Genomic DNA, 14,659 nt, shown 5'->3' on the forward strand with positions numbered 1-14,659 from the left:
AAGTCCCCACAAAACAAGGGGCTGTCATTTGATCTGCGCTCTGCTGTAGCATCCAGCCCTGGAAGGTGAGCGAGCCAAGCGACCTAATTAGAGCAGGGAGAGTCCCAGGGGCTGAGTGACAGATAGAGCTGCCAATCATATCACAGAAAGCCTCCACCAGCTGCGACTCCTCACCTGACACAAAGAGAAGAGGTAAGTGGGGGAGCAACAGCGAAAGACGTGGTGAGCGGAGACAAGATTTCACCCACCCTCAGCCAAAACACAACACAAACCTGCAGCGTCAGGTTGCTTTCGCACCATTGAGACAACTGACTGGTCCTGGTTACTCATTTAATCACAAGAACATAAAAATAAATAAAGCAGCCTCTGTTCTGCTCGTCTCCCGAGAGTCGGTTTTTAACTACAAGACGAGAAAAAAACGGGAGAATTTGGTCAAATATACAAACAAAGGAAGAAAGAAAAACAGAAGACACAGAGAGATGTGGAAAAACAGTTGCTAGGCAACATACAACATCTTTAGGATTTCAGAACGGTACTCAAGTTTAGAGATTTCTGTCTCCTGGGTTACAGTAGAAAAATAAGACTTTATATACTTCTCTGTTTCCTCATCGTATGGTAAAAACCACGCACACTGTGTGTGTAGGTGTGTATGTTGTCTTTCTGCACCCCGTTTGTTACCTCCCAGCTGGAATTAATAAGCTCAGAAGTGGCTGATAATTATTGCTTTTTGCAGTAGGATTAGTCACTGAGAGCAGCGAGAAAAATATTTAATTTGTCTTTAAAACGATTCAGCTCAATAATTGTACAATTAGCTCTGCACGGAAACTTCTGATATGGCCCTGAACCTGATTGTTCTCAAAATTAGACAAAATGAGTGTAAGTAGTACACAAAATATTTTATTTGGTTTGTATTACTCTGCATTGATTTTTATCTGCAGGGGTGTAATTTCAGATAAAATACCAGCCTGGCATAAGTGAAGTTTCCCTTTAATCAATACCTTATACAGTAAATATTAAAAAAGGAAAAATGATCGACTGTGATTGAGTCTGTATGTGCAGGACAAAGAAAGGGCTCCTGATCATTATCGCCCACTGTCGAAAGATGACGATGCTTTTGCTTGTGTGTGTGTGTGTGTCTGACTCCAAAAAGAAACACTAGTCAACTTTTATTGAAGTTTGCAGAAAGTAATCTTTGAAGGATTATCTACAAATGATTTACTTTTGGAGTCAACCCAATTCAAGACGGCCCCAGCTAAATGACTTTAAAAACACAAAAATTTGCTCTAACTCAGTCAATTTTGCAGCTATTGAGCTAAAATTAGTTGTGGCAGTAGCTGAGCTTGATCCCAAATGCATACTCTGAGCACAAGATCTGCTTTTAGAACTTTGCCTTTAACTATTGGAGTCGACTGATTGGTCTGTTGGCAAAATACCTCATAAACCCCTGGACAGATGTTGGTGAAACTTTTGTGAAACAGAAACTAATCATAAAATGTACATATACAACTGAATTACTTTTGGAGTCAACCTGATTCAAGATGGCTGCCACAGCTATCTAACCTTTGAAAAGACAACAATGGCTATAATTCAATCAGTTAATTGTAATTAAATTTGGTGTGGTTGTTGATGAAAGCACACAACACATATTCATGAGCGCTACTCACTGGAACACATTTTTATCTAAAGCTTTAGCATTTAACAATGAATTCAGCCCTGTTTGTCTGTTAGCAAAATATCCCAATAACTACTGGATGGATTTTAATGGATGTACGTCTATAACTGATTACCCTTTGATGGCAACCCAAATCATGATGACAACCACAATCAAGGTAACTTAAAGACAATAAAACAGCTGTATTTAATTCAGTGGTTTTTCCAAATAATAAGCTCAAAATTAAAGTGGTAGTAGCTCAGAGTCCCTCACTACTTGGAGCATGACATCTTGTATCACACACGAATGACCAAACCAGCTACAACTCCACCATTTCTCAATATGAAATGATTTTAGTCTAAAACTCAAGTTTAAAAGTCAGTGCAGTTGATATGCATCCCCTCATGAAATGCTAGACGTTTAATCCTACATATTTAAACACACAACTTTCTCAGTTGTCTGAAAATTTGCTGCTTTTACCCACTAAATGGGAGTGATAAAGCTTACATCTTCTACAAATCAGCGCATTCTTGTTTCTTCTTCTGTAGTCCAATCAAAACCCTCCCTATTATACTTGTAAATTCTTTAACAGAAAATATGTTCATGTCTTTGCATCACTTTTACACCACGCAGCTCCAAGTTCAGCCAGTCGTGTCTGATAAAGACTCTATCAAAACCTTTGTGCGTCACCATTGTACTGCAGCGTCCATTTGTTCCACAAAAGCAAGCCAGGGCTGAAATTGAGCTGTACAAATTTTCATTGCATCTGAAAAATCATGAGCATCTGTCTAATTCATGTGGGGAGAAAGCGCCGTTTGGCAGAGCAAGGAGAATCAATGCTCCACGAACGATTGTGACTCAACAGTCTGTGCATAATGTGTTTGTTCTCATCAAGTACCCATCCTGTTGGTCGCAGATAATCTCTCAATGGAAGATCAACACACGATAATTAGAATTTGCAACAGCGCGGCAGACAACGTTATTGTTTCCTCTATCCCCTCTCGTCTCACAGCGCTGACACCCTTTAACCTATGAGTGTTCTAACTGTTGTTGAATCCCAGCCAACTGTGGTATTGGCAAAGCTGTCTGGCTCGTAGAAGATATTTGGCCAGTTACACACAGGGCAAATATCTCCCTTTATGTATAAAAAATCTCTTTGTCGATATGACTGCTGTCAGGTGAGGAAGCTGGGAACAAATCTTGAGATAAAATGCAACGTTACTCTCATAAGATGGCACACAAAGACCTACATTCTGTTTTATCTACACATATGACACAACACTGGGCTCAGTCCAGTGGCAGGGCGGTAACTTTAAGTGGGTTTAATCTGCAGTGATGATTTAAGGAAAGGTGTATAAGGCAGAATAACAGTATATGAAACTAATTATATATTTTTAAAAGGTTAGTAAGTAAAGTAGATTATGTGAAGTATCAAAAAAAAGTAAAATTTCCAACATTTTAAGGAAAAAAGTAGCAACAGGTTCATTTTTCCTTATCAAACACCAAAAGGCAAAAATAGACAACAATATTTTGCCTGTGTTTGCAAAATGTCTTGTGAACTTCTGGATGGATTTTATTTAAACTTTTAGAAAGACACCATTAGCTGTGCATCTACAACAGATTTCAAGACAACATAAATCAAAACGGCCACCCAGCCAGCTGACCTTAGAAAGCACGACAACGGCTATAACTCAGTAAGTTTTAAAGGTACTACGGCGGACGTCGCTGACAGTCAGTCACAACATTTACTCCCAGAGCTACTCATTGTGTGAGCTCTTCCAATTAACTTTCCAACTCAACCTAATCAAGAATACCATAATCAATGTAAGTCAAATCAAAAATACCTTTACATCTGTCAATTCCACAAATACTGAGCTTATTCATCCGTCCATCATCTTTATCCGCTTCTTTCTTTTCGAGTCGCAGGGGTCACTGGTGCCTATATCCATCAGTCACTAATTCAATTCATTCCAGTTTATTTATATAGCACCAAGTCACAATACTAGTGCTCAATTGAAATTTCATGACAAGCAGTGACACAAAACATGTTAAAAAACAATTTATTTTTACCCACTTCAAACAGCATTACAAATAACCTATACAGATTCACTAATTAAAAACTATATTACAGCATTTTTACAGCAAGCATTAAGAATTAATTATGTGAAAACATTAAGAAGCATCCAAACTTTAGTTAATGAGTATTTATTTGGAATTAGCTAACTAGCTAACTTTCCCAGCTATCACTGGTATTTGATGGCACCAGTTAAGGTCAGTTCCTGCCAATCCTCCTTTCCCACACAGCTTTCTGTCGCCCTGCACACATACTACACCAGCGGGCTCTAAGAATAGAACACAGCTGGCGCTGCAGGGGCTTACATATTTCACGCTCAAGCCACCATGCTCCAAAATACTCCAACCCATCCTGTCCCATTTCCAGCCCTGGGACCAGCGGTGCTTCCCCCACCCCACCTCCTTCTTACCGCTTTGAACTGTTTTTCACCTCGGCGGCAGGGGCTCCGACAAGCCCCGTCGTTCAGATAAGATTCACTACTACGCGCCAGAGAATTTACTAGAAAAGAGACATGTTGCAAAAAGCAGAAGTGAGAAGATCCTGGTCTTCCTGTTTCCACCTCTTACTCCCCATCTTGTTTCAGGGACGTTTCTGCAGCTTCCACTTCTGTGTTTCTGACTTACAGATTTTTGTTGGGATGTGTCCTATTGTGATGACAAGCTCCCACAGCCGTGGCATGGACAGATTAGTGAGGAGGTGTCTCTCTTAAACTCAAGGTGAAGCCTGTCTGAGCTGCAAGAGCAAAGCCGAGAGCACAGGTTGGACATGGGGGATGGAGGGAGCGTGTGTGTTGGGGGAGGGAGGTACTGTTTAGTGAGAATCAACCAGATGGAGATGCTCTGTAGGGCATGCAGCTGAAGACAGAGACGCTGCCTCTGATGCCCGCACTGTTTGTCTCCTTGATGCTGTCACGGCCTCAATGTCACCCGTCATATACACCACAGAGTAGCTTTTACAGTTAAGCTCAAAAAAAAAAAAAAAAAACTGTCCAGCCTCAGCACTAGTCTCCAATAAAGATAATGTTTTAAAGGCTTAAGCGGTTTTAGCAAATATTTGTGAAGGATTTAAAATAGGGGTCTCCAAATGACAAACCACAGGCCAGATTAGGAGCCATCTTATTTCAGATGTTAAATTCCAGTAGAGTTAATTAAATATATATTTACTTGAAAACGTTTTCCTGTGTATTTTACGTGGCACAGCTTTTCCACAATTTGTGCATTCTAGGAAGAGCAGCTTTTCCAACATTTATTATAATCTGTAGGTAGTGCAGCTTTTCTAGCGTTTGCAGTAATTTATTTTTGGTAGTGCAGTTTTTCAAGTGTTTGCAGTAATTCCAGCATTCCTTGAGCCCATGGAGAAATACCAGCCTATTTTTTTCACAGACCTTGCTGAATTTAATTGAAGACCCCTGATTTAAAAATATATTGGTTGAATTTTCACATTTTTATTTGGCAACAATAAAGAGAGCTCGGAGACTGGCGTAAGAAAAGAGGATGGGTCCACCTCCTGCATTCGTCTTCCTCTGGGACAAACGCACTGTCTCTCAGTCTCGAGTGGCCTAAACCCTGAGCACATGTATAAAATAAATGAGAACAATCTCATGGGAGGCTCCACAAACATCATGGTAGATGAACAAATTGACTAGTCCTTCTAGAACAGTAAGTATTTCCTCCTTTATGCCATTTTTCTCCCACTCACTTATTTAGCTTTGTGAAAACTTGGCCTCTGTGCTTCTAATGGACAAAAAGGTTTTCTTTTGTGAGTAAAAACAAACACTCCATGAACTCTTGAATCTAAATAAATTGTTTCATCAGCCCAGTTTATCTTGTAGGATAATTAGACATGGGAACTAAGAACTACTGTTCTCTGTGTTTATTTAGCATAATGCTGCAAAAAATGTATTTTCATATAAATTGATTTCCTTTCTTACTACTGAACACACAGATCATGTTTCACTGCTGCATATACAAACCAAATAGCTGCATTACCGTTTTTAGCTCAAGCAGTTTTACTTTCTAATTTATGATTTATAAATCACAAGAAACAAAGGTATATATGCAAAATATTTATGCTAAATTAAATTAAATGCATTTTGTTGTGGCCTGGCAACGCAAGATAAATTCCAGTTTAAGGATTGCCGTGGGCAATTTTATGCTTTTTCAGCTCTAAAAATGATTATCTATTTATTTTATTTTTACCCACTTAAGGCAACCAAAGAACAGCTTTTTAAACCAAAATTGAATATTTAAAACATGTTTAACAGCTTTAATAGTTAAAATCTTACGTCCACATGTTTACATCCAAATTTTAGCAATAATTTTACATCTCTTTGTAAACATGTGCAGGTCATGTGAATCTTTACACAAAATATCTACTCTGAACACGTATGTTGTGGAGAGCTTGTCGGCATCAAACAGTAATTGTAAAGTTGAAATTTAAAATAATAATTTGGGGATTTTAAAGTAGGGTTTGGAGAAATGGTTATGAATGATTAATATCTTACCTGTTATAGATTGCTCTTGACTGACATAAGTTTGAAGAAAAAGAGCTTATTGGAGAATGCACTGGTAAACAAATGGCTACTCTGAATCCAATCAAAACCAAAGTGGACTGCTGTCATCTTAAATTATCTTGATTCTCCAAATTTTCAAAGATGTTCATGTACACAATTATTTTAGAAAAAATTGTAGATATTCCAGATGAAAATCTTACAAGTTGCTGCCACTTTTTGCTCCTACATTAAACCTTGGGATATAGAAATAACCATGTATTGCGAAACTGGCAATAATGTAAGTTATTTACTTCTTCTTTTTCTAAACAAGCTCTGGAAGGGTATGTTCTGTGTACTTGCCGGTCCCAAGCACGGATAAATGGTGAGGGTTGCATCATGAAGAGGGCTTGTCATAACACTTGTGCCAAGACAAACTTGCAGATCTACGACTGCCCTACGTGACTGTACCACAGCCTTACTGTTTTAGTCGGGGCCTGAGTAAACAACGACCGGTTTGCGTGCTGCCAACCAGCAGGCGGCCGGTGGAAAATGGACTTAGAGTCAGACGATACGCTGTAGCAACCCTGAACAAGGGAGCAGCCAAGAGACAAATAATGAATATTTATAAAACAACATTCATATGAACTGCTGGGAAATGTGGGGAAACTGGAATTGTTTCAAGAGGACAGCAATCCACTTTGGTCTTGGCCATGTTTGAACTAGCCATTAGCTTGCCAGTCCTGCCAGACCTAAAACTGAGGTGGTTCAAAGAACTACTCACCACAGAACCCTAATTCAAAATGTCCATGTCATTCAATAATGGTCAATCAGGTCATCTGGACAGTTTGGTGGAAAGACGTTTCGCCCTCTATCCGGAGGGCTTCATCAGTCTGAGGAGTCCCAAGTAAACTGTTTTCCCCACTAAGCAGTACACTCCTTTAGAAGATCAACCAGTTTGCTGGTGATAAGATGGTTTCTGGTGTTGATTTCTCCCAGGCAGGCAGCCCCAGCCAAAGTGGTTCAAGGTGCAAGTGGTTCCACAAAAAATAAACTGTCTAGATAACATGATTGATCATTATTGGATTTTGTACCTGGATGATTGAGCATTGACTTTGATGTCTTGAACCCCTTTGACTGTGGCTGCCTGCTTGGGAGGAGTCAATGGGGGACAGGACAGCTCCCATACACCATCTTATCACCAGCAAGCTGGTTGGTCCACTAAAGGAGTGTATTGCTTAGGGGGGTAAACACTTTACTTGGGACTCCTCAGACTGATGAAGCCCTCCAGATAGAGGATGAAATGTCTTTCCACAAAAAAGAAACTGTCCAGATGACCTGATTGACCATTATTGGATTTTGTACCTGGATGATTGAGCATGAACTTTGATGTCCATATCATTCTTTTAAAAACAATGCTGAAAATACCACCAACTGTTGTTCCTTCAATGACCACGTGAAGCAGGCTTCTAAAAACAAGTAAGCCTCAAAGTGCTTTCATGTTTAGCGCAGAATAAACAATAAATATGTTTACTTTACAGCTACCACAAATGACATCTTGACACTCCTTTAATAATAACGGTACAAGTGATGAATTTATCCAATTTTAAAATGTCAAACATCCTACAATGTGAAACATGCATGCTGAAACTTAATACATTCAAGCATATAAAAACTGTGACCATGATAAGAAGCAAGGCATTTACAGCTGAATAATAACACTGTCAGTGGTGCACTGTTCAACGTTTCTTCTTTTACACCCTTGCCTCTTTCCGTACAATATCTAGTTCTCTAATAAGACACACATAAATAACATTTTTCTAATAAACAAACCTAATATGCACCTCCCAATATTTGTTTACAGCTGATTTATTATTGAAGCTGGGAGCTAATTTAATAAGATAGAATTCCAGTATTAAATTTAAGACTTGTTTTAAGTAAAAAAAAGGACTTTGCAAACCTATTCATATTTCTCAGGGTAAAGCGTTAAAAAAATAGCTTTGCTGTACTTTCAGCTCTTCAATATTGCATCAGCACAAAACATAACAAGGTTTCTAATGTTTCCCAGGTCTGCATTAACGCCACATGATTCATTGGCTCAGCAAACGCTGTGTCCGACCACTGCCTCTCTCTCATCTCCAAGCATCCTTGTGCTCACCGCTACCATTAATAACAAGGAAATGCAAACAGGATGTATTAAAAAGGCACCATTCCTGATTACCTGCTCCTTCCTACAAGCCGTGGCCGCTCACCTGCCATAAATCATAGCGCCACAGCTATCTCCCACAACCTCATCTTTGAGCACTTTATTTCCTCACCAGAAAGCATAGCGTCATCGTTATACAAGGGAGCTCTCTATTGGGATACAGCTCAGCTAATGAGCACCTCTTAGTTGATCACATTAGAGCTCTACTTGAGGACACTTAATTACCAGTGTTACACCTCTGTCTGGAGAACGCCAGAAGTCCCTTAATGAAGGTTTCTGCATCATGTTTGCACAAACCTGCATCACTGGGATTCAGGAAGCATTCGAAGCTCTGAAGTGTGGGTGCGTTATACAGTTGCGTTTGTTTGTGTGGGCAATGGGGGTATTTTTCCTCTCTTAGCTACTTGTGTTTGTGAATGTGTGTATAATATGGTCAGTGTTTGAAGTTTCTCTCCTGAGTCTGCGTGGTTCACAATGTGCTCAGTATAAACACACACAGGCTTCCTGTGTTGCGGGGCCATTTTTTAACTGTCTCCTCTTTGCCTTTCATAATCAGGCTGGGAGTCACTGTTAAAGGAACCTGCCCAGTCCACAGATGTCTGTTTTCTCTTCTCCTCTCTCATTACGCTCTCCCTCTCTAATCACCCCCCTCCTGTGCTCTGTCTCACTCTTTCACTCTTGGTTTCTCTCTTAAATAGGCTGAGGCTTGCAGTCAGGAAATGCACATCAGTCATAATACTTTTCTAAAATGAAAACAGATTCTGCTGCAGTCCTTCAACCCTTTGAAAGCCTTCAACACACCAGCTCAGCTCTTTTCTCCCACCTACAAGTGGCTAGTTTGTTCTCAGTCACAGGCGGTTGGTCACCCGCACACGAGACAGTTGTTTTGTGGGTCGTGTGATTGCAGCCATCCAAAGTATCTGACACCAGAAAATCAGCCATGCCCTCATAAAAGCCTACAGTATGAGCACTTGTGCTTTCTAATAACCTAGTTTTATTTATTTACATTTTTTTTTACTGTTGTGGGTTGCAATATCAGCCAGCAAATCAGAGAAGAACAAGGTTATTGCATGGTGGAATGCTGTTTAACAGACTGTCAGACTGGAGCGCCCAGAGACTTTTTACCTAAAACACAACCTATTTGACTCGAAGGAAAAGGTTGGAAAATTCCCCACCCTGACGCGTGTCTTATCATCATTAATGAAGCTCTACCTATAAAATGCATTAGCATATGTCCATATCAACACAGGTATCACTTATGGAAGATTTAAGGTACTCATTGCGATCTCAAGAAGGATGTTCAAAACAAATAAAAATAAATCATAAAAGAAACAAAATCTGCACAATTGTTTTCACATTAATGAGTAATTTGTCCTTAGATTAAAATTCTGCAAGCAACATTTGTGAACACTTGCAACAGAAACTGCCAAAATGACTGAAAATGGGTCAACAGTGGTGATGCCCATAGAAGACCAGTTTGGGATCAACAATTTTAAAGTATTTTTATGTTTTTAAATTCAGATTAGCTGAGTATTGTATGCAAAAAGAAGTGTTTGTTTCATTGCTTAAGTGTGTTCCTGCATTTTAAAATTGCATATCTAGAAATGCATAGGAGTACATTTTTTCAAACTGTTCCATTTGATATAGTTCAAGATCAACTTTTTTTGTCTGATACCATAATTAGCAATGCATACCGAAATCTTAACTTCTGCAAGTAAATAAGTGCTTTAGTACTAAACAGAATAAAATGTCTGCACAAAATACCGTCAGTAAAAAGCTTCCAGGGCATTGTGATGTAAAACAATGCAAAACATTCATATAATTAACATCACAATTGTGCAAAAGCATATCAACAAAAAATGCATATAGAGAAACATCCCTAAATCTAAATATAAACCTGAATATATATAAACCTAAATAGAAAATAACTTTGTATCTATTTAAAAAGTGTTTTTAAAGTTTTTAAGGACAAACCATAAAATATCACATGAAGCAAAAATATCTTCAAGTGCAAATTTCATTATAAGGACTTTAAATTTAGAAGACAATAAATGGGCTGAGCACAATTATGCAGAACCAAAAAATTATGAACCATTAAAATATGTTTTTTATATACATTTGCATTGTTTTGGTGTTAATTATATGACTGGTTTGTAATGTTTGAAATATCTATGCGACTGGTCGGACACTGAAGACAACTTCTTGTTTAAGATGATATTTGTTTTGAAATTGATGCCTAATGAATGTCAAGAGACTGAAACAACACATTAAATCTGTGCATGTTTGGACAGTGTGCGGGAGTGCCTTTTAGTTTGTTGCTGTTTCAGATTTAAGAGTCTTTCTACAAATGTCTCAAGTAAGATGTGAAAAGTATTTTGTTTTTTCAGAACTCTGTGAGGGAAGTAGCTGTGCAGGGTAAAGTGCATGAAAGTTGAAGCAATAATGAGGTGATGACAGACTGGCCAAGCTTAGAATACTTTGCATAAGTAATGGCGTTAATTAGCCATGTGCTCTCTGTTGTTTAGAAGCAGCCATGAGAAGTTATGGGTTACAGCTCACTTAAAAATGTTCCATTAGCTGCACAGATAAACATCTGAGTTATTTTTATTGACTTGACAAATGACCAATAAACCAAAAAATTTGCTTTTGAGCTCTAAATTCAAACATTTCATAAGGAATCAATTTATTTTTTTTTTGCTCAAAATGCTCTCATACACATTAACTCTGCTGCACCTTTGAGCCTTTCTGAGCCACGTTTTCCATAAAATGCATTTTAAATGGCCGTGTCTGTCTCGTTGTCTCTGCTGTGTTCAACCTGGAGACCTGTGCATGTGTGTGTGTGTCATTACCGCTCTGCTATGTCTTGGACTTCTCTCTGTAGGAACCCTGCCAGTTAGTAACCACCGCGGCACTTGCCAGTCATAAATATTCTCAACAAGCCAGCTGATGGATGGTCTCTTTCACCCTCAGTTTGAAAGGGATGTTCATGATAGCCAATAAAGCCTCGGTGAGTGAATGAAAGCCTTTTTTTTTTTTCCACGGGGGGAATAGCATCAGATGAAAAGGCGTCAGAAATGCAATCACTGTTGTGTCAAGCTGAGAAAATTTAAAATATGTGCAATTCAGTTCTTCTTCAACTTGGGAGTCTAAAATGTTAAAATGCATTAGTCTTTACAATCTGCTATCTAGACTCCTCAAAAGCCATTGTTTACTCCTTGTGACATAACTCTGGAGGTATTTCTGTGGCGTAATAGGGGATGTTGCTGGTTCACAACCTGCACGATCACCTGAAAGGCCCTCAGGACTCCTGTGTTGTTGTGGTTCTCAGCAGCTCGCTCCTGCATGAGCTCAGTCTTACCGCATGCCTTTCCACTCGGCTGCCTGTTGTGGTAAGACAGTTAACTCACTGATTGCAGGATGAAAACTGTGAAAACACACACTGCTCTGTCTCCCTCCGCCTCAGAACTAGACACTGCACCCAGAGTCCAAACGGTTTCTTTTAAGCTTTACTGAAAGGGATTTTTTCCAAAGTGTGTCTTTGCATTGACAAAATCACCTCAATGATTTTTTTTTTTTGTCAAATAAAGCCATACACTGAAACTATTTTTAGCAGAAGAGAAACGCTCCATTTTTGGTTTATGGCTCTATTAATAGAAACACCCTTTTATTATAGGTTTGTAACGGACAAATGTTTGTGTAAAAATGATAATGGCAGGAAATCTGTGAGTTTTTCAATAGCTGGTCTGCCTAAAACCTTTTACAGCTGCAGTCAAGTTTACAGTCACTCATCATGGGCATTAATGTCAATAATTTTTCTGTTTTATGATTGAATGTAACAATTAGTTTTAAGGGTGGAAGAATTATAAAATGACTTCAAAAATGTGAAAAAAACATAATTGGGTATACAATTTTTTATTTGTTGATTTTCTCTAATCCGCTTTAATTTAAAGCTATACGTAGAGGCTATTTTTTTTTCTTTTAAAAAAACAACAACACCCCCACTAACATTTAGTTAAATGCCCCTTAGCATGCTGCACCTTGACTGCAGGCATCAACAAGCATAAACCTGATGGATGATTGACCACTCTTCTTGACAAAACTGGTACAGTTTACTTAAAATGGTTGGTTTGATTTGAGATTGAAGTTGAAGAAATTGGAAGCAGTGCTCCTTCTTTATATTCCATCCACTTTATGTATCACAGCATGACACTACCACTACCATGCTTGACAACTGCCACCGTGTTTTTTAGGGTTTAAACCAGATCTTGACTTCTCCAAACATAATTCTTGTCATTAACAAAACATCTATCTATCTATCTATCTATCTATCTATCTATCTATCTATCTATCTATCTATCTATCTATCTATCTATCTATCTACATTTAAACTTGTACACCCATTTAAAAGATCATCTAAGATCATCATATGCTGTAAGGTCGCTCTCCTCTAGAAAAACAATGCCTCTAATAAACCCTCAGAAGCCACAACATTAACAGGGCATTCATGCACGTGATGAGTTCGTGTAAAGAACTGCCATTTAATATTTGCAAAAGCATTGTTTAAAAAAAAAAATCGTCAAGTGCAGTTTTTATAGATCATCTTAATGATATGCGTTAATTGAATAGGTTTCATGGTGAAGAATGTGCCCCCCCCTCCCCCTCACCACCCTGTTAATAATTGCCCAATAACAACACCAGCAATTGTTCACCTTTGCACAGCAGCCGCACATTTAAGCGTGCCTCCCACGGGTCTTATGACTTGTCTGTGTTTGCATGTTTTATTCATACCGTACCAGAGAGAAGATGTTGGAGTGGCAGTCCTCAAGGCTTGCCCCGTTAGCCACCCAATTCGCCGTTGCAGTCATAATCGTCCGCCTTTGGGGTCGCCAGCGCAGGGCATGTCGAAATCCTACATCGGTATCTAAAAAAAAAAAAAAAAAACACCGGAGTGTGCCAAGACAGGCAAAAAAATAAATAAATAAAAATAAATAAGCCTCGGGGTGTAGAAGAATGGGCGTTATTCAGAGAAGATAAATTGGATGTTGATGGTGTTAAATCCGGAATGTTCCAATCCAGGTCAGGCGACTCCAAATCTGATCTCAGATGGATCCATTTACAGCCAATCCACACTGGAAGATCTCTCCGCGCGTAGTTTTAGTAATGATAATAATAAATCCGCATAATCCACTAGGTCGAACAGACAATCCTCTGCAGAACAACAACAAAGATGTTCCAGATGAAATGTTGCGCGCAGGATGTGATTCCGCGCTGATGCGCCACTTGTGATAGTTTTCGAGAATCGGCACGCGCTATTTATAGCCGCCTTTTCTTTTCTGTGCCACAGCCTCACAATGCGAGGCAGTCCGGCTCGCAAACACAAACAGGAAGAGCTGGTCCCTCTGTTGCTCCTCAGCCAAACAAATCAGCTAAAAGCGTGAACAAATAAAAGGAGAAAGAAAAAGAAACAACACAACCCCCCCACCGCCGCCGCCGATTCTGCTGCCCCCCCCTCCCCCTGTTTGGATACAAAAAAAAAAAAAAAAAAAAAAGTCCCCTCCTTTCCAAATCATGAGTCAAACCCAAGAAAAAAAAAGAACCGCTCTGACACTCCGCCGAGCAGGAAAACGACAAGGTGTAGACGGAGGTTTGAAAAAATCCTTCCTTCCTTTCAGTTTTCTGTCATTACGAAACGTCCTCTCTCACGGCCACAAAAGCGTGCGTCTTTGCAGAAAAATATCTGGCAGCTTTGCGTCTTTCCTCTCTCGTTCTTTGAGCACAAGTCCTCGCCTGGCGCCGCGTGTGCCATAAAGCTTGTGCTGCATTCTGCTGCTGCAGCTCCTCGAGAAACGTTGCTGGTTTAAATCCTCAAACATGTGCACGATTTGCTCAACCGCAGCGACTCCTTCCTCATTGTTGATCTGTCAGAGCGCGTTATTACACAGCCAGATGGGCGTGCGCGCAACCTGAATGTGCCTCTCTCTCTCTCTCTCTCTCTCTCTTTCTCTCTCTCCTTGTGTGTGTGTGTACTTGTTTATGTTACTTTGTGAGACCCATTTTTCAACTCATACTACATTATGAGGACCAAAGCTCTCTGTAGGGACCAAAGACCCGTCCCCATAAAGTTCAAGTGTCATTGGTGGGTTAGGGGTTACGTTTAGTATAAGGTATAAATTGAACATCAGTTAGGTTTAGGGTTAGGTATGTACTGGTAATTGTTAGGTTTAGGACTAAGGTATAATT

The 14,659-nt window shown here is 39.4% G+C and overlaps 1 protein-coding gene across 1 annotated transcript in view; it reads right to left on the reverse strand.

Moving 5' to 3' along the window:
• The window catches only part of LOC119424530 (mediator of RNA polymerase II transcription subunit 13-like), a 130,621-nt gene extending 117,337 nt beyond the window's left edge, over positions 1–13,284 (reverse strand). The window contains exon 1 of the mRNA XM_037692016.1: positions 13,213–13,284. Coding sequence (XP_037547944.1) covers positions 13,213–13,284 — 72 coding nt within the window. The remainder of the gene's footprint in view (positions 1–13,212) is intronic.
• Positions 13,285–14,659: the final 1,375 nt, after the last annotated feature.

The sequence above is a fragment of the Nematolebias whitei genome, chromosome 18 (assembly GCF_014905685.2).
Source record: "Nematolebias whitei isolate Nwh7 chromosome 18, NemWhi1, whole genome shotgun sequence".
Taxonomy (NCBI): domain Eukaryota; kingdom Metazoa; phylum Chordata; class Actinopteri; order Cyprinodontiformes; family Rivulidae; genus Nematolebias; species Nematolebias whitei.